This window comes from Bombina bombina, chromosome 7, assembly GCF_027579735.1.
Source record: "Bombina bombina isolate aBomBom1 chromosome 7, aBomBom1.pri, whole genome shotgun sequence".
NCBI lineage: Eukaryota > Metazoa > Chordata > Amphibia > Anura > Bombinatoridae > Bombina > Bombina bombina.
This window is the reverse complement of record NC_069505.1, coordinates 231,047,906-231,068,873: the sequence shown is the minus strand read 5'-3', so window position 1 is coordinate 231,068,873 and position 20,968 is coordinate 231,047,906. Positions and strand designations below refer to the sequence as shown.

General features: G+C 38.7%; 1 protein-coding gene across 3 annotated transcripts in view; it reads left to right on the top strand.

Annotated features, from left to right (window-relative positions):
* Positions 1-20,968, top strand: part of USH1C (USH1 protein network component harmonin) — a 393,388-nt gene that overhangs the window by 98,337 nt on the left and 274,083 nt on the right. For all 3 annotated transcript variants that reach the window (XM_053720656.1, XM_053720654.1, XM_053720653.1), the window contains exons 5-6: positions 18,311-18,419; positions 18,523-18,547. In XM_053720656.1, coding sequence (XP_053576631.1) covers positions 18,311-18,419; positions 18,523-18,547 — 134 coding nt within the window. The remainder of the gene's footprint in view (positions 1-18,310; positions 18,420-18,522; positions 18,548-20,968) is intronic.

The following is a 20,968-nucleotide window of genomic DNA, read 5'->3' as shown; positions in this document are numbered from 1 at the left end:
TGTGGAGTACTTGGACGCGTGTGATGGAGCATTGTCCTGCATGAAAATCATGTTTTTCTTGAAGGATGCAGACTTCTTCCTGTACCACTGCTTGAAGAAGGTGTCTTCCAGAAACTGTCAGTAGGACTGGGAGTTGAGCTTGACTCCATCCTCAACCCGAAAAGGCCCCACAAGCTCATCTTTGATGATACCAGCCCAAACCAGTACTCCACCTCCACCTTGCTGGCGTCTGAGTCAGACTGGAGCTCTCTGCCCTTTACCAATCCAGCCACGGGACATTCCATCTGGCCCATCAAGACTCACTCTCATTTCATCAGTCCATAAAACCTTAGAAAAATCAGTCTTGAGATATTTCTTGGCCCAGTCTTGACGTTTCAGCTTGTGTGTCTTGTTCAGTGGTGGTCGTCTTTCAGCCTTTCTTACCTTGGCCATGTCTCTAAGTATTGCACACCTTGTGCTTTTGGGCACTCCAGTGATGTTGCAGCTCTGAAATATGGCCAAACTGGTGGCAAGTGGCATCTTGGCAGCTGCACGCTTGACTTTTCTCAGTTCATGGGCAGTTATTTTGCGCCTTGGTTTTTCCACACGCTCCTTGCGACCCTGTTGACTATTTTGAATGAAACGCTTGATTGTTCGATGATCACGCTTCAGAAGCTTTGCAATTTTAAGAGTGCTGCATCCCTCTGCAAGATATCTCACTATTTTTGACTTTTCTGAGCCTGTCAAGTCCTTCTTTTGACCCATTTTGCCAAAGGAAAGGAAGTTGCCTAATAATTATGCACACCTGATATAGGGTGTTGATGTCATTAGACCACACCCCTTCTCATTACAGAGATGCACATCACCTAATATGCTTAATTGGTAGTAGGCTTTCGAGCCTATACAGCTTGGAGTAAGACAACATGCATAAAGAGGATGATGTGGTCAAAATACTCATTTGCCTAATAATTTTGCACTCCCTGTATACCTTGTCCTTAAACATGTCCATTTCTAATGACCTGATATAGGTCTGAAGTGTTGTTTCCTACAGATATGACTAAGGACCTGGTATAGGTCTGAAACTTTGTTTGTTACAGACATAACTAAGGACCTGGAATAGGTCCGAAACATTGTTAGCTACAGACATGACTAAGGACCTGGTATAGGTCCGAAACATTGTTTGTTACAGACATGACTAAGGACCTGGTATTGATCGCATACATTGTTGGCTACAAGCCTGATGACCCTGATGTTCAAATTAAGGTCCTTTTTAAGAAAGAAGGTTTATTAGGTAATTGGTTTATTGGATGTGGCAAGACCAACCCCTACATATACTTCTGGAAGGTGCTGTTGTCCAATTTTGTATACTCAAGTGGTCATAAATATAACCCCTTCCTTACCACATGGCCTTGAGAAGTCAGCAGACACATTTCAAGGTCTGAGAATAAGAAAATCCTCAATTTTCAGAGCTAAGTTACATGAAATGCAGGGAAAATAAATAACAAGTATATTGTAAAGTTGTTTCCTTACACATAGCTAAACACTATATATTAACATATCAAGGTGTTTAAAGATCCATTAACATACTTAATTGTATGAGGTGCTAAATACATAATATCACACATCCCATTCAAATAAATTGCAATGTGGTAAAGCAGTAATAAGAACAGCAACACGTTGGAAACACTCTTGCAAACCAATTTACATATATTTTGTTTTATTATGGTAAAGTAGTGTCACTGCATGGAACAAAATGTGTCCCTACGATCCTGCAAGGTGAGCAAGAAGCTGCTGCAGGCAGTCAGGAGGGGTGGTCATGATTTTTCACTTACATCTAGGTCCAGCTTGCAGAGTGCATAGACACTATTGCCCTTGTGAGGTTCTCTTGTTTTGTTCTTTCAGTGCTTACAAGGTGGACTCATCTTTTCATTTTTATTTTTTCCTCTTCGATGCATACAACAGTGAATATATGGAGACAATATAATGACCAGACCCCTACTCAAGCAAACAGGAAAGGTCAATCCCTTGTAAATGCAAATATAGAGCAAGTCCAGGTAAAATTAAAAATGACATTTATTAAGTCACATGGGTCAAGATACAAACAGACATTTCGAGCCAATGATGATTAAGGGCCTGGTTGGCTAGAAACGTTGTCTGTTTGTATCTTTAACCATGTGAATTATTAAAGTCATTTTTAATATTTACTTTTAGCTGGACTTGCTCTATATACCCAGAGGTTGAGAAGTGGAGTAAATATACATTTGATTACCCTCTACTGCTAACTGTTTTGCTGAGTTTGCGCAGCAAGCTTGTTGGGATAGGGTGCTGCGGGACCTCCTTATACACACCTCCTGATTCAGTTGTGCGGATTGGTGCCACTACTGGAAGGCGTTGGGAGTTTGCTGCCCCTGATTGGTGAGACGTATCCACGTGATCTGACTGCGGATATTGCCGATTGAGTCTGTCGGGCAACTAAGAGGTCCTGGCCTGCTGTTTCTGGCATCACGAGTGCCGCTTCTCTCTGACGATATCACTCTATGTGACTCCTTCTTATTCTGTTTTACTGGACATCCATTTTTATTGAAAAAGTAGTCAGCCAAGTCTTGAGCACTGAACTCAGATGAGAGGGGTGGTGCAGGTGGGTAGAGAAGAGAGTTGAAAATGGAGAAGAGTCTTTTAGGGTTTGAGGAGTGAGTGGATATAAGAGAAGAGAAGTAGGTTTGCTTAGCTAAGTGAAAGGCAGAGGTGTAAGAGTAAAGGATTAACTTATAGTGCATGAAATCAGGTTCAGAGAGGGATTTTTTCCAGACACGTTCAGCAGCGTGGGAACATTTTTGTAGGTGGCGTGTTTGCTGGGAATGCCAGGGCTGGAGCTGATGACATGGGGCTTTGCGAAGTTGGGGCGGATCAAGATTGTCAAGTGCAGAGGAGAGAGTATTGTTGTAGTGGGTTATGGCAAGGTCAGGGCAGGATATCGTGGAAGTGTGGGGGAGGCGTATTTGAATAAGGTTGGAGAGTTGGGGAGCGTCTACAATGTGTAGATTTTTACAGGTGCGGGGGCGAGGGGGGGGAAGTAGGTTTAGCCTGTATATTAAGATTAAAGGTATGCAGATGGTGGTCTGAGATGGGAAATGGGCGACAGACAGCATCTGGGAGAGAACAGAGATAGGAGAATACCAGATCGATAGAGTGTCCATCGCGGTGGGTAGGGAATAGGGTGGATTGTGAGAGGCCGAAGTAGTTATTGAGTGAGAGAAGTTTAGAGGCAGCAGGGGCAGATGGGTTGCCAATGGGGATGTTGAAGTCCCCCAGAATTAGAGTAGGTGTATTTGTAGAGAGAAAGTAAGGAAGCCAGGCAGCAAAGTTGTCAAGGAATTGGGAGGTTGGTCCAGGGGGGCGATAGATAACTGCCACTCTGAGAGCGAAGGGGGAGAACAGGCGAATGCAGTTGTACTTCGAAGGAAGAAAAGGAGAGAGATGGAAATGGAGATAGGTACTGATAGGAGCAGGAGGAGGAGAGTAAGATGCCAACACCGCCACCATGTCTCTCACCTGGCCTAGGTGTGTGGCTAAAGTGAAGACCACCATGTGTGAGAGCAGCAATGGAAGCAGTGTCAGAGGAAGATAGCCAGGTTTCAGTAATTGCTAAAAGGTTGAAAGTGTTGGAAACAAACAGGTCGTGGACAGTTGTAAGTTTGTTATAGACAGAGCGAGCATTCCAGAGGGCACAAGAAAAGGGAGGGAATAGGCACTGTGGGTTGATGGAGATGAGATTGTTGGTATTGCGTGACCTAGGGTTTTTGCAGTGGGAGACAGAGCGAGAGTGTAAAAGTGTGGTGATTGATGCAGGGCCAGGGTTAGGAGAGAAATCACTAGCAGTGAGAGTGACAGAAGGTGAGAGTGAGACTTGTAGGAGCGGATGTGATTAGACACAGGAGAGACGTCACCAGCAGCAAGCAGAAGTAGCAGTGAGAGTGACAGAAGGTGAGAGTGAGATCTGTAGGAGCGTGTATGACTAGACACAGGAGAGACGTCACCAGCAGCAAGCAGTAGTAGCAGTGACAGTGACAGAAGGTGAGAGTGAGACTTGTAGGAGCGTGTATGACTAGACACAGGAGAGACGTCAACAGCAGCAAGCAGTAGTAGCAGTGAGAGTGACAGAAGGTGAGAGTGAGACTTGTAGGAGCGGGAATGATTAGACACAGGAGAGACGTCACCAGCAGCAAGCAGTAGTAGCAGTGAGAGTGACAGAAGGTGAGAGTGAGATTTATAGGAGCGTGTATGACTAGGCACAGAAGAGACGTCACCAGCAGCAAGCAGTAGTAGCAGTGAGAGTGACAGAAGGTGAGAGTGAGATTTATAGGAGCGTGTATGACTAGACACAGAAGAGACGTCACCAGGAGAGTTAGAGGGGGAAGTGTTTCTAAGGAAACAGAGTAGTTCATGAGAGCACAGCATAGGGGATGAGAGAAGGGAGAGTGAGATGTGGATAGTGTGGGGGTTGTTGTTATAGGGACATGCAGTGAGTTTTAGGAGAAGGACAGACAGAGAGATTCCAGACAAGTGTAAGTATATGCTGTGTCAGTTCACAAGAGCAGCCCAAAACTCAAAATAAGTGTACCCTGGAGCTTGAAACTTCAATCAAATGACATAAATAGCTACAGAGATATCATTAAAAAGAACCTATGAAAAAATGATGAGACTCCAAAACGTGGAAGCAATGGTGTAAAAGAAGTGTAAAGCATAGTGTTGCCAAGCAACCAGTCAGTTGTGACACTTTCTATATGAGTTGAAAGGGGAACGTTTACAAGACAGATACTGCTCCATTGGTTATTGGTTTGCAGATATGGATTTTACAATTTTCCAGTGGTGATGGTGCTGTGAGTTTTTCTATGAGATATTTGTTTACATGAACAGGTTTTATTCACTCTAGCACAGTGTTGCTATCCTCGCTATTATAGTACACACTTCTGACTGCCTACTGATGCCTTTTCAACAAAGGACACCAAATGAACAAAGTCAATTGTGAAGCTCTTTACAAGTGTGTACTCTGTCTGATTAATGAAAGTTTAACATTGTCTGTTATGCCCTTTTTAATGTCCCTTTACAATTAAAGGCAGTGAGCACTCCTTAATTCCACTTTATGAGGGGCACTGACAGAAAGCTCATTGTCAAAAGATTGTATCAATTTGAAAAGCAGCTACTTCTGAAATTTTACCCAGTCGTATTATTTCAAAAATCTCTCACTACGTTTAAAAATCAAGAGCAGAGAAAAGTGTAATTATTCTTTATCCCAGCATTAGCTCTGAGGATCTGTTTCTTTCTATTTTATCTAAATTCTCATGAACAATCAGTTGTTTTTTTTACTAAAGCTTTTAACATAGATCTTGTATTTTATCAGTATCTTTCACCTTTTGTCTGTGATCAATGATGGGATTTCACCTTTCAGTCTTATTTTGTTACAAATCTTTACAAAACAATATGATCTCTGTTTTCATTTATATTTTCTTATTGAGACGTAAAAATAAAAAAGGAGAATAACCTCATGTTCTAATAATCATGAATACTATAAACTATGCACCTATGATGGAGCTGATTCAAGCAAGTTTGCCTTTTTTTTTTTTTTTTTTTTTAACTGCAATAATGAAAAAAATGAGATACCATCATATTATATTGCCTGGCTTAAAACATCTTTTAAATCCTATTAACCAGATTGTGTAAATTTACAAAGAATATTGAATTGTACCTTTTAAACTGTGTGTCCCCTTTTCAGACTAATGGAACACAATTATGTATTGTTTTATTCCATCGGTCATTATCCTTTGAGACATTGTGAGTCTGTATTTAGTATAACACATGTAAAGTGCTGGTGTTTTATCTTTTATATGATAACAATTTTGGCTTTTACAATTTACACATTTTGCTTTCAAGCTTGCATTGCAAAAGATCTGCATACACATTGTACACTAGACTTTTCTTTGCATAAATGTTCTGTAGATGATCCATTTATATAGCCCATCTGGGTGTGTTTTTGTAACAATCTATAGTTTTGCTTATTTTTTAATAACATTGTGCTGATTTTCAGACTCCTAACCAAGCCCCACAGTGCCAGATGTATACTGATGTCTACAGACTCCTGCTGGCTCTTGTTTATATAAACTGTCTTTTCATATGCAGGGAAGGGGGGAGTGTCTGTTCTTTTTGTTTACCCTTACCCTTTCAGTGGGTGTCCCAGACAAACCTCATCAACAGTGCAAAACTGGGAGCTTCTAAGTACGTTTTTAAACGGTTTCATACTGGATTTTTAGATAGTATCTGCGCATATTCTTCTTTATAGTAAATGGTGTATACTGTCCCTTTAAATTAACTTAAAGCTTTGGTTACTAAAAGTTGCAATCTTTTGTAGTTCAGGAACAGACCCCTCGGATTGCCTATTGAGTGTCTCTATAGTTGCTGTGACCAATTATGGACAGATACTTGAGCACATATCAACCTGTTACTGTGCAGCAGTATGTGTGTGTATGTGTATATATATATATATATATATATATATATATATATATATATATATATATATATATATATATATATATATATATATATATATATATATATATGCTCCATAAACGATCAGGCACTCTCTGGATTTAAAGTGTTTATTAAATAAGTGACATTTCGGGGTGGTCCCCCTTCCTCAGACTTTTTGTTAGACATGTGCATGACGAAAAAATTCGGTTCGGTTCAGATCGATTCAAATTCGGAAAAATTCGAATCAATTCGGTTCAGATTCGTTTTGGATTAATTCGGATTCGAATAAATTCGGCTGGATTCGTTTCGATTCGGTTTGGAAATTCGGAATTTCGGTAAGTGTTAGGTGGGATTAGACTTGTATTATGTACTGTATATTAGGTGTAACCCATAGCAGAGTGATATAACCTAATATACTGTACAATAATAGTGTAATCCATGGCCATCCGAATCTACCGAATAAATCTGAATAAATCCGAACTAATTCGGATTTATTCGGTAGATTCGGCACTATTTTAATTCGGAAATTTCGAATCGTTTCGAATCCCGAATTTTACGAATTCGGATGAATTTCCGAATCGATCCGAAACGAATCGCACATTTCTACTTTTTGTTTGTTTTGAGTCTGAGGAAGGGGGACCACCCCAAAACATCACTTATTTAATAAACACTTTAAACCCAGAGAGTGCCTGATCGTTTATGTAGCTTGGATATTTATTTCAAAAGCACCCTGGTTGTTGTAGCGTAGTAAAGCTTTATATAGTATTATAATAGTGCCTCAGGTTTATAAATAAACAGTGCATCAAACCCAGTGACACAAAAAAATTCTTTAGTGGTGTTTTATAATAAAATTTTGTGTGAATTGTGTCAGAATTCACAAACACTCGGCCAGATTACGAGTTTTGCGGTGAGGGTGTGGTGCTAAATTGCACGTTATTGTCACAGCTCACTTACCTACAGCGCTGGTATTACAGGTTTTTATAAACCCGGCGTTAAAAAACTGAGCTCCATACCGCACTCCAATACCAGCGCTGCTTTAGTCAGTGGTGAGCTGGTCGTACGTGCTCGTGCACGATTTCCCCAAAGACATCAATGGAGAGAGCCGGCTGAGAAAAAATCTAATACCTGCAATAAAGCAGCGTAAAGCTCAGTAACGCAGCCCCATTGATTTCTATGGGGAAACAAAATTTATGTTTACACCTAACACCCTTACATAAACCCCGAGTCTAAACACCCCTAATCTTACACTTATTAACCCCTAATCTGCCGCCCCCGACATCGTCGACCCCTACATTATACTTATTGACCTCTAATCTGCCGCTTCGGACATCGACGCCACTATAATAAACATATTAACCCCTAAACTGCCGCACTCCTGCCTCACAAACACTAGTTAAATATTATTAACCCCTTATCTGCTGCCCCTAACATCGCCGCCACCTACCTACCATTATTAACCCCTAATATGCTGCCCCTAACATCGTCGCCACCTACCTACAATTATTAACCCCTAATCTGCCGCCCCTAACATCGCCGCCACCTATCTACATTTATTAACCCCTAATCTGCCGCCCCCAACGTCGCCGCCACTATACTATATTTATTAACCCCTAAACCTAAGTCTAACCCTAACCCTAACACCCCCTATCTTAAATATAATTAAAATAAATCTAAATAAAACCTACTATTAATAACTAAATAATTCCTATTTAAAACTAAATACTTACCTATAAAATAAACCCTAAGCTAGCTACAATATAACTAATAGTTACATTGTAGCTAGCTTAGGGTTTATTTTTATTTTACAGGCAAATTTGTACTTATTTTAGCTAGGTAGTTATTAAATAGTTAATAACTATTTAGTAACTATTCTACCTAGTTAAAATAAATACAAAGTTGCCTGTAAAATAAAAATAAAACCTAAGCTAGCTACAATGTAACTATTAGTTATATTGTAGCTAGCTTAGGGTTTATTTTATAGGTAAGCATTTAGTTTTAAATAGGAATTATTTAGTTATTAATAGTAGGTTTGATTTAGATTTAATCTAATTATATTTAAGTTAGGGGGTGTTAGGGTTAGGGTTAGACTTAGGTTTAGGGGTTAATAACTTTAATAAAGTGGCGGCGATGTTAGGGACGGCAGATTAGCGGTTAATACTATTTAACTAATGTTTGCGATGCGGGAGTACGGCGGTTTAGGGGTTAATATGTTTATTATAGTGGTGGCGATGTTCGGAGCGGCAGATTAGGGGTTAATAATTTTATTATAGTGTTTGCGATTCGGGAGGGCCTCGGTTTAGGGGTTAACAGGTAGTTTATGGGTGTTAGTATACTTTTTAGCACTTTAGTTATGAGTTTTATGCTACAGCTTTGTAGTGTAAAACTCATAACTACTGACTTTAGAATGCGCTACGAATCTTGACAGGATAGGGAGTACCGCTCACTTTTCTTTCATGTAATTGGCAAGAGTCCATGAGCTAGTGACATATGGGATATACAATCCTACCAGGAGGGGCAAAGTTTCCCAAACCTCAAAATGCCTATAAATACACCCCTCACCACACCCACAATTCAGTTTTTACAAACTTTGCCTCCTATGGAGGTGGTGAAGTATGTTTGTGCTAAGATTTCTACGTTGATATGCGCTTCTCAGCATTGTTGAAGCCCGATTCCTCTCAGAGTACAGCGAATGTCAGAGGGACGTGAAGGGAGTATCACTTATTGAATACAATGATTTCCCTAACGGGGGTCTTTTTCATGGGTTCTCTGTTATCGGTCGTAGAGATTCATCTCCTACCTCCCTTTTCAGATCGACGATATACTTTCAAATTTACCATTACCTCTACTAGAGAACTGTTTTAGTACTGGTTTGGCTATCTGCTATATGTGGATGGGTGTCTTTTGGTAAGTATGTTTTCATTTACTTAAAGGATTACTTTCTGTTATAATTTTTAAGCTAAACAACTAACATATTAAAGTTAATAAACATTAATTAAAACCCACTGACCTATATTTTCTCCAAAACGAAGTTTCATAACGTTCTAAAAGTTATATATTTTATTCGCTGATGATGTCACGTTATCCTGCCCACTATTTTCAGCACTGAGTGTTCAAAATACTTAAACCAATAACTTTGTGTTTAAAGCGCCATTTTGAAACCTAGGTATTGTAAACGGATTGGTACAGAGCAAAGGATACCCACGGAGTGGGTTTGGAAAACAATTAAATTTGCAGACAAGATTTCTGATATACGGTAGAGATATGTTAATGAAATGCTATTGATAAAAAGCGTATTTGGGGTAGTTAGTTAGTAACAGGCATAGAAAATATTTACTTACAGTGGCCCTTTAAGACACTCTCAGCTATGGTTTGGCACTTTATGCAAATTATATAAAGTTCTAAATATATGTATTGTACTTATATTTGCCATGAGTCAGGTTCATGTATTTCCTTCTGCAGACTGTCAGTTTCATATTTGGGAATATAAACACTTTAAGAAATTTGTTTCTTACCTGGGGTTTAGTCTTTTTTCAATTTGACTACTTTTGCATTTGTGGGTATTAGGCCCGCGGGTGCGTCAAATGTTAGACTTTATTGCGTCATTTTTGGCGCGAACTTTTTGGCGCGGGAAATTACGTTTTTGACGCAACTTCGTCATTTCCGGCGTCATACGTGATGTCGAGACCTTTCACACGGCGGCGTCATTAGTGACGCAAGTGTGTCATTTCCGGTCATTTTTGGTGCCAAAAAAGTTTACGTTACGTTGTGCGTCATACTTGGCGCCAATTTTTCTTCATTATTTCAATACCCCATTGTTGTTTGCCTCCTGCTTTCTTTTCTATCAAGAGGCCTATGCTTTTGCATTTTTTTCCATTCCTGAAACTGTCATTTAAGGAAATAGATAATTTTGCTTTATATGTTGTTTTTTATTTTACATTGAGCAAGATGTCCCAATCCGATCCTGTCTCTGAAGTTTCTGCTGGAACATTGCTGCCTGACATCGCTTCTACCAAAGCTAAGTGCATTTGTTGTAAAATTGTAGAAATTATTGCACCGAATGTCATTTGTAATAGTTGTCATGATAAACTTTTACATGCAGATAGTGTTTCTATCAGTAATAGTACATTGCCAGTTGCAGTTCCTTCAACTTCTAATGTGCATGATATACCTGTAAATTTTAAAGAATTTGTTTCTGAATCTATTATGAAGGCTTTGTCTGCATTTCCACCTTCTAATAAATGTAAAAGGTCTTTTAAAACTTCTCATTTAGCTGATGAAATTTCAAATGACCAACAACATAATAATTCATCCTCTTCTGATGAGGATCTATCTGAAACAGAAGATCCTTCCTCAGATATTGACACTGACAAATCTACTTATTTATTTAAAATAGAGTATAGGCGTTCTTTATTAAAAGAAGTGTTAATTACTTTGGATATTGAGGTAACCAGTCCTATTGACGTTCAGTCTAATAAACGTTTAAATGCTGTTTTTAAACCTCCTGTGATTTCTCCAGGTGTTTTTCCTATTCCTGAGGCTATTTCTGATATGATTTCTAGGGAATGGAATAAGCCAGGTACTTCCTTTATTCCTTCTTCAAGGTTTAAGAGATTGTATCCTTTACCAGCAAAATCTATAGAGTTTTGGGAAAAAATCCCCAACGTTGATGGGGCTATTTCTACTCTTGCTAAACGTACTACTATTCCTATGGAAGATAGCACTTCCTTTAAGGATCCTTTAGATAGGAAGCTTGAATCTTATCTAAGGAAGGCCTATTTATATTCAGGTCATCTTCTCAGACCTGCTATTTCTTTGGGTGATGTTGCGGCTGCATCAACTTTCTGGTTGGAAAATTTAGCGCAACATGAATTGGATTCTGACATATCTAGCATTGTTCGCCTACTACAACATGCTAATCATTTTATTTGTGATGCCATTTTTGATATTATCAAAATTGATGTTAGATCCATGTCTTTAGCTGTATTAGCTAGAAGAGCTTTGTGGCTTAAATCTTGGAATGCTGATATGACATCTAAATCTAGATTACTATCTCTTTCTTTCCAAGGTAATAATTTATTTGGTTCTCAGTTGGATTCTATTATTTCAACTATCACTGGAGGAAAAGGTTTTTTTTTGCCTCAGGATAAAAATCCTAAGGGTAAATCTAAGGCTTCTAACCGTTTTCGTTCCTTTCGACAAAAACTCAATCCTCCTCCTAAGGAATCTGCTTCCAGTTGGAAGCCTTCCTCAAATTGGAATAAATCCAAGCCATTTAGGAAACCAAAGTCCGCCCCTAAGTCCGCATGAAGGTGCGGCCCTCATTCCAGCTCAGCTGGTAGGGGGCAGATTAAGGTTTTTCAAGGATTTTTGGATAAAATCTGTCCAAAATCATTGGATTCAGAGCATTGTCTCTCAAGGGTATCGAATAGGATTCAAAGTAAGACCTCCTGTGAGAAGATTTTTTCTCTCACACATTCCTGTAAATCCAGTAAAAGCTCAGGCTTTTCTGAAGTGTGTTTCAGACCTGGAGTCTTCAGGGGTGATCATGCCAGTTCCTCCTCAGGAACAAGGTTTGGGGTTTTATTCGAACCTATTCATTGTACCAAAGAAAGAAAATTTGTTCAGACCAGTTCTGGATCTGAAAATTTTAAATCGTTATGTAAGAGTACCAACTTTCAAGATGGTGACTATAAGGACTATTCTGCCTTTTGTTCAGCAAGGAGATTATATGTCCACAATAGACTTGCAGGATGCATACCTTCATATTCCGATTCATCCAGAACACTTTCAGTTTCTGAGATTCTCTTTTCTAGACAAGCATTACCAATTTGTTGCTCTTCCATTTGGCCTAGCAACAGCTCCAAGAATCTTTTCAAAGGTTCTGGGTGCCCTATTATCTGTAATCAGAGAACAGCGTATTGCGGTGTTTCCTTATTTGGACGATATCTTGGTACTAGCTCAGTCTTTACATACTGCAGAATCTCACATGAATCAACTAGTGTTGTTTCTTCGGAAACATGGTTGGAGGATCAATTTACCAAAAAGTTTCTTGATTCCTCAGACAAGGGTCACCTTTTTAGGCTTCCAGATAGATTCAGTGTCCATGACTCTGTCTCTAACAGACAAGTGACGTTTAAGATTGGTTGCAGCATGTCGGCTCCTTCAGTCTCAGTTATTCCCTTCAGTGGCTATGTGCATGGAAGTTTTAGGTCTCATGACTGCAGCATCGGACGCAATCCCCTTTGCTCGTTTTCACATGAGACCTCTACAGCTTTGTATGCTGAATCAATGGTGCAGGGATTATACAAAGATATCACAATTAATATCCTTGAATCCCAATGTACGACACTCTCTGACATGGTGGATAGATCACCATCGTCTGGTTCAAGGGGCTTCTTTTGTTCGCCCAACCTGGACTGTGATCACAACAGATGCGAGTCTTTCAGGTTGGGGAGCTGTTTGGGGGTCTCTGACAGCACAAGGGGTTTGGAAATCTCAAGAGGCAAGATTACCAATAAATATTTTAGAACTCCGTTCAATTCTCAGGGCTCTTCAGTACTGGCCTCTACTAAAGAGAGAACCGTTCATTTGTTTTCAGACAGACAATATCACAACTGTGGCTTATCTCAATCATCAGGGTGGGACTCACAGTCCCCAAGCTATGAAAGAAGTATCTCGGATACTTGCTTGGGTGGAATCCAGCTCCTGTCTAATCTCTGCAGTGCATATCCCAGGTGTAGACAATTGGGAGGTGGATTATCTCAGCCGCCAGACTTTACATCCAGGGGAGTGGTCTCTCCATCCAGATGTGTTTTCTCAGATTGTTCAGATGTGGGGTCTTCCAGAGATAGATCTCATGGCTTCTCATCTAAACAAGAAACTTCCCAGATACCTGTCCAGGTCCATGGATGTTCAGGCGGAAGCAGTGGATGCGCTGACACTTCCTTGGTGTTATCAACCTGCTTACATCTTCCCGCCTCTAGTTCTTCTTCCAAGAGTGATTTCCAAAATCATCATGGAACAGTCTTTTGTGTTGCTGGTGGCTCCAGCATGGCCACACAGGTTTTGGTATGCGGATCTGGTTCGGATGTCCAGTTGCACCCCTTGGCCACTTCCGTTACGGCCGGACCTACTATCTCAAGGTCCGTTTTTCCATCAGGATCTCAAATCATTAAATTTGAAGGCATGGAAATTGAACGCTTAGTTCTAAGTTATAGAGGTTTCTCTGATTCAGTGATTTATACTATGTTACAAGCTCGTAAATCTGTCTCTAGAAAGATTTATTATAGAGTTTGGAAGACTTACATTTCATGGTGTTCTTCTCATAATTTCTCCTGGCATTCTTTTAGAATTCCTAGAATTTTGCAGTTTCTTCAGGATGGTTTGGATAAGGGTTTGTCTGCAAGTTCCTTGAAAGGACAAATCTCCGCTCTTTCTGTTTTATTTCACAGAAAAATTGCTATACTTCCTGATATACACTGTTTTGTACAGGCTTTAGTTCGTATTAAGCCTGTCATTAAGTCAATTTCTCCTCCTTGGAGTCTTAATTTGGTTCTGAGGGCTTTACAGGCTCCTCCATTTGAACCTATGCATTCTTTGGACATTAAACTACTTTCTTGGAAAGTGCTGTTCCTTTTGGCTATCTCTTCTGCTAGAAGAGTTTCTGAGCTATCTGCTCTTTCTTGTGAGTCTCTTTTTCTGATTTTTCATCAGGATAAGGCAGTTTTGCGGACTTCTTTTCAATTTTTACCTAAGGTTGTGAATTCTAACAATATTAGTAGAGAAATTGTTGTCCCTTCTTTATGTCCTAATCCTAAGAATTCTTTGGAGAAATCCTTACATTCTTTGGATGTGGTAAGAGCTTTGAAATATTATGTGGAAGCTACTAAAAATTTCAGGAAGACTTCTAGTCTATTTGTTTTATTTTCTGGTCCTAGGAAAGGTCAGAAAGCTTCTGCTATTTCCTTGGCTTCTTGGTTGAAACTTTTGATTCATCAAGCTTATTTGGAGTCGGGTCAAACCCCGCCTCAGAGAATTACAGCTCATTCTACTAGATCAGTCTCTACTTCATGGGCTTTTAAGAATGAAGCTTCAGTTGATCAGATTTTCAAAGCAGCCACTTGGTCCTCTTTGCATACATTTACTAAATTCTACCATTTTGATGTATTTGCTTCTTTGGAAGCAGTTTTTGGTAGAAATGTTCTTCAGGCAGCTGTTTCAGTTTGATTCTTCTGCTTTTTGATTTAAGTTTTTTTCTTCAAAAGTGAAAATAACTTATTTTTGGGTTGTGGATTATTTTCTCAGCGGAATATGGCTGTTTTTTGTTTTATTCCCTCCCTCTCTAGTGACTCTTGAGTGGAAGACTCCACATCTTGGGTATTGATATCCCATATGTCACTAGCTCATGGACTCTTGCCAATTACATGAAAGAAAACATAATTTATGTAAGAACTTACCTGATAAATTCATTTCTTTCATATTGACAAGAGTCCATGAGGCCCACCCTTTTTATGGTGGTTATGATTTTTTGTATAAAGCACAATTATTTCCAAATTTCCTTTGTTGATGCTTTCTACTCCTTTCTTTATCACCCCACTGCTTGGCTATTCGTTAAACTGAATTGTGGGTGTGGTGAGGGGTGTATTTATAGGCATTTTGAGGTTTGGGAAACTTTGCCCCTCCTGGTAGGATTGTATATCCCATATGTCACTAGCTCATGGACTCTTGCCAATATGAAAGAAATGAATTTATCAGGTAAGTTCTTACATAAGTTATGTTTTTGGCCTCCCAGGAAAAGCTTGTAATATCGGCGCTATGGAAGTCCCATTGAAAAAAGACTTTACGAAATTTACGTAAGTTGATTTGCGGTAAGACCAAAAAAGTGTGTGGTGCCCCTAAACCTGCAAGACTCGTAATACCAGCGGTAGTGAAAAAGCAGTGTTATAACCGGATAACACTGCTTTTTCACCATAACGTAAAACTCGTAATCTAGCCGAAAGTGTTAAATATTTTCAATGCAGTCTCAAAATAAAAAGTCACAATCAATGGTGATTCCACACCATGGGGCCGATTTATCAATGCCTGTCCGACATGATACGTTGTAGCGTAATCATGTCCTACAGACATCGCTGAATGCCAGCAGCATACGCTGTCAGCATTTATCATTGCACAAGCAGTTCACCAGAACTGCTTGTGCAATGCGCCCCCTGCAGATTTGCGGACAATTGGTCGCTAGCGGGGGGTGTCAATCACCCCGATCGTACAGGATAGTTGGGATTGAAGACCACAGCCTCAGAGGTAGAGGACCAGTTAAGGAGCAGCAGTATTTAGACCGCTGCTTCATAACTGCTGTTTCCAGCGAACCTGAAGGCTCGCACAGAAACAGGCATTCAGAGCTTGATAATTGGGCCCCTATGGGTGTAATAGAGCAAATCAGACGGTGATATCACCCAAAGCAATGGATCATAGATTTCAATCTGTGTGAGGGCAGATCTGCAGCTCCTTCTTATTAAAGTTACCAAAAGTTGAAGTTAAAAATGAAAAGGAAGCAGACAGAAGCGCAACTGCGACTCACATTAAAAGTTACAAGTATTTATTGCATAAACACGCTCCTGCATATGACAGACATCACAAGATATAAAACATAAATGAGCACATAGTAATATGTCTCCAGGAGCAAGCTCCTCTCTATCGTCTCCGGTGCAGTAAGGATTTTTATAGATTCACTCCTTATTTCTTTATCCACCCAAGGTCCTTCTGATATAGTTTCCAGCAGTATAATCAGCAATGTCCGGTGTCGTATAGATCAGAGTTATAAAACAACCCGCCCAGCAAGTTATCCAGTGTGGGTACGGTGGCCTGGATTGGTAAAAAAGCTTCAACGTGTTTCTCTTCGTCACGGTGGAGCTTTCTCAAGAGGTCAGTTAACATTAAGTGCCTCTGCCTTTTAAGCCCAAAAAAAACTTTTTTTTTTCATTTAGTTAGGACACCCTTTCAAGTACTGAAGTCAAACAGTGTAAGACACCAAAATACTGGAGGTGGCAAACAGGCATTCTGACTTATCATCTCATGGCAATATCTCTAATCCCCCCTAACACCCCTATGAAGATAGAAGACCATTACTTCCAGGATGGAATAGGAGCACCACAGTTGTTGATCACGTGGGAGCCAGATTCAAGTTTTGGATCCTCAGCCGTGTCAAGCTCACGTGATTATTTTGGGCTTAAAGGCAGAGGCACTCAAAAGCTGACCTCTTGAGAAAGTCCACCATGACGGAGAGAAATATGTTGAGGCTTTTTGACCCATCCAGGCCACCGTACCCACACTGGGTAACTTGCCGGACTGGTTGTTTGGATACTGGGGTAAAGAAATAAAGAGTGGATCTATACAAATCCTTACAGCACCGGAGACGATAAAGAGGAGCTTGCTCCTAGAGACATATTACTACATACTCATTTATGTTTTATATCTTGTGAATGTCTGTGATATGCAGGGGCGTGTTTATGCAATAAATATTTGTAACTTTTAACGTGAGTCGCAGTTGTGCTTCTGTCTGCTTCCTTTTCAGCTCTCCATTGAAGTCTATGGGATGAACACGTTAGAGTGGTCACATTATCCGAAGTCCTCAAGTTATCGCGCTTCAGGTTTTGCTCACACGGAAACATTTTACTTTCAACTTGTAATACGTGCACTACCTGACGCACGCAAAAAGCTTACTAAGTTTACACTCCAGCGAAAGGGCTAAATAGCGCACCACTTATAATCTATCCCACAGTGTTTCATTCTGAAGTGAAAGGGAAGTGAAATCTCAGGTAGCCTTATGCATAGCTTAGACATTCATGAATTCTCTAAGTTTATGTATCCATACCACCTCTCTTGTAAGTATAGTTCACAAATCGACTGCCAACCTGAGATCAGGACTCCTTGTCCTGGTGTAGCTCTTTTTTAGAAAAAATGGTTTCATCTTCTTTTTTTGTTCAATCACTTAACATTAGTGTCATTGGGGGGCAGAGGGTCACTAGCCAACCCATCATAATGGAAGGCCCGACCCCCATGTGCCGCCCCAATTGTGATCAGTCTTCATTTGCCCACCACTGCTTTGGCAAGGTTCTCCACAGCTCCACCTGATCCTACTCCCGGACCAACTGGCCTTGCCTGACGTTACCCATGGACCCCCAAACTCTGCCCAGTAGTGACCCCACCCTCAAAAACATTTGTCCCTTTAATTGCTGGCACATGCTATGAGTTTTATATCTCTTTTAATCAAAAAATACAAACTATGTCCTAGAAGAATATCAGTGACAATGTAGTCTCAAAGGGACATTATACCACAATGTCTATACACCACAACATTTTAGCTATGTATAATAAAAAAAACACTTTACAGTGGCTTCTTTTGCATTTAACTCTAAACTTAGTAGTGTTTCCAGAGGCTGGAGTGCATTTATTGAAATGCAGAACCTTACATGTCTATATGATGCACATTGATTGGCTGATATGTAAAGGAGCTGATTCATACTTATCCCTTATTGGTCAGAGCATTCCAAATTCTTTCCAAAGGCTGTGTCATAGACCTGCAAGACCAGCATATTTTACAATAAAATTACAGTTTTAAAAGCCTTTTAAAGCATTTATTTTAGATGCAGATATTTTGCTATATGAGGGAAAAATTTATTTTTTTAATAATAAATAATTACTATGATGTCCCTTTAAATTTACAAAACAAACAACATCATACTGTATTTACGGATACATTATATATACTGGTGGTACTTTTCTATAACTACTTTTTTTTTCTTTGAAGATTGGAGATGAGATTGTCAGGATAAATGGATACTCCATCTCTTCGTGCACACACGAGGAAGTAATAAATCTTATTCGTACAAAAAAGATTGTGTCAATCAAAGTAAGACGTAAGTCATCCTAAAAGCATTTTCTATGAAACTGATTTGTAAATATTTTGTTACCTGCTTCTTTAACGTCATTATTTCAATATTTTTTTTCTCCTTTTTTCAGATGTTGGACTGATACCTGTCAAAAGGTATTGCAATATATTTCAGTTTTAATCTTGATGTATGTTCAATGTCATTTACTAAGCATTAAGATTTTTGTTTTAAAATAAAAGACCACTAAACACAGCAGAATTGCATAATCACACTTAGGGGCCGATTTATTACAGTGCAGATGGACATGATACGATGTAGCGTATCATGTCTGCCGCACACTGATGCTGTAGGCATTTATCATTGCACAAGCAGTTCTGGTGAACTGCTTGTGCAATGCAATGCCGCCCCCTTCAGATTCGTGGCCGCTAGCAGGGGGTGTCAATCAGCCCGATCCTATAGGATCGGGGCAGATTGAAGACCACAGCCTTAAAAGCAACGGACAAGTTATGGAGCAGCGGTCTTAAGACTGCTGCTTCATAACTACTATTTCCGGCGAACCTGAATGCTAATTCGGCTCCTTAGTTTGAATTTAAAATCAGTAGTAGATTTTTTTCTGATAGATTTCAGAATAAGTAGCATTTTATTTCCCTCTGTGTCAAGTCACAGCCAATTACAAGATTCATATACGTAGATACTGTGAATTCTTGCACATGCTCAGTAGGAGATGGTGCCTCAAAAAGTGTGCATATAAACATACTTTAGTGACCCTTTTAGGTGACATGAAAGTACAAAATGTAAACACTCTACAATGTTATAGTGCACTATGGCTTGCATATAACTATAGGATAGATTAAAAGAGGAGCACAAAAATATTAGTGCTATTGTACCCTAACATTGCTCAAGAATAGCACTACTCACTCATATTACAAGATGAACCTTAAAATCACCAATCATTGTATACTCATTGTAATATGATTATATTACTGTGTATACTCATTGCAGTAGCATTATATTACTGTGTACTCATTACAGTAGCATTATATTACTGTATACTCATTGTAGTAGGATTATATTACTGTATACTCAATGCAGTACAATTATATTTCTGTATACTCATTGCAGTAGCATTATATTACTGTATAATCATTACAGTAGCATTATATTACTTTATACTCATTACAGTAGCATTATATTACTGTATACTCATTACAGTAGCATTATATTACTGTATATGCATTGCAGTAGGATTATGTTACTTTATACTCATTGCGATAGAATTATATCACTGTATACTCATTACAGTAGGATTCTATTACTTTATACTCATTGCATTAGAATTATATTACTGTATACTCATTGCAATAGGATTCTATTACTTTATACTCATTGCATTAGAATTATATTACTGTATACTCATTGCAGTATGATTTTTACAGTAACAATATATTACTGTATACTCATTGCAGTACAATTATATTACTGTGTATACTCATTACAGTAGCATTATATTACTGTGTATACTCTTTGCAGTAGAATTATATTACTGTATACTTATTGCAGTATGATTTTTACAGTAGCATTATATTACTGTATACTCATTGCAGTACAATTATATTACTGTGTACTCATTACAGTAGCATTATAATACTGTGAATACTCAATGCAGTACAATTATATTACTGTATACTCAATGCAGTACAACTATATTCCTGTATACTCATTACAGTAGCATTATAATACTGTGTATACTCATTGCAGTAGCATTATATTACTGTGTACAGTCATTGCATTAGGATTATATTACTGTATCCTCATTACAGTCGGATTATATTACTTTATACTCATTGCAGTAGAATTATATCACTGTGTATACTCATTGCAGTAGCATTATTTTACTGTATACTCATTGCAGTAGAATTATATCACTGTGTATACTCACTGCAGTAGGATTATATTACTGTATACTCATTGCAGTAGAATTATATCACTGCATATACTCATTGCAGTAGGATTATATTACTTTATACTCATTACAGTAGCATTATATTACTGTATACTCATTACAAAAGCATTATATTACTGTATACTCATTGCAGTAGCATTATATTACTGTATACTCATTACAGTAGCATTATATTACTGTATACTCATTGCAGTAGCATTATATTACTGTGTATATTCATTATAGTAGCAGTATATTACTGTGTATACTCATTACAGTAGCATTATATTACTGTGTATACTCATTGCAGTATAATTATATTACTGTGTATACTCATTGCATTAGCATTATATTACTGTGTATACTCATTACAGTAGCATTATATTAGTGTATACGCATTGCAGTAGCATTATATTACTGTGTATACTCATTACAGTAGCATTATATTACTGTGTATACTCATTGCAGTAGAATTAAATTAATGTGTATACTCATTACAGTATAATTATATTACTGTATACTCATTGCAGTAGCATTATATTACTGTGTATACTCATTACAGTAGCATTATATTACTTTGTATACTTAAGACTGCTGCTTCATAACTACTATTTCCGGCGAACCTGAATGCTAA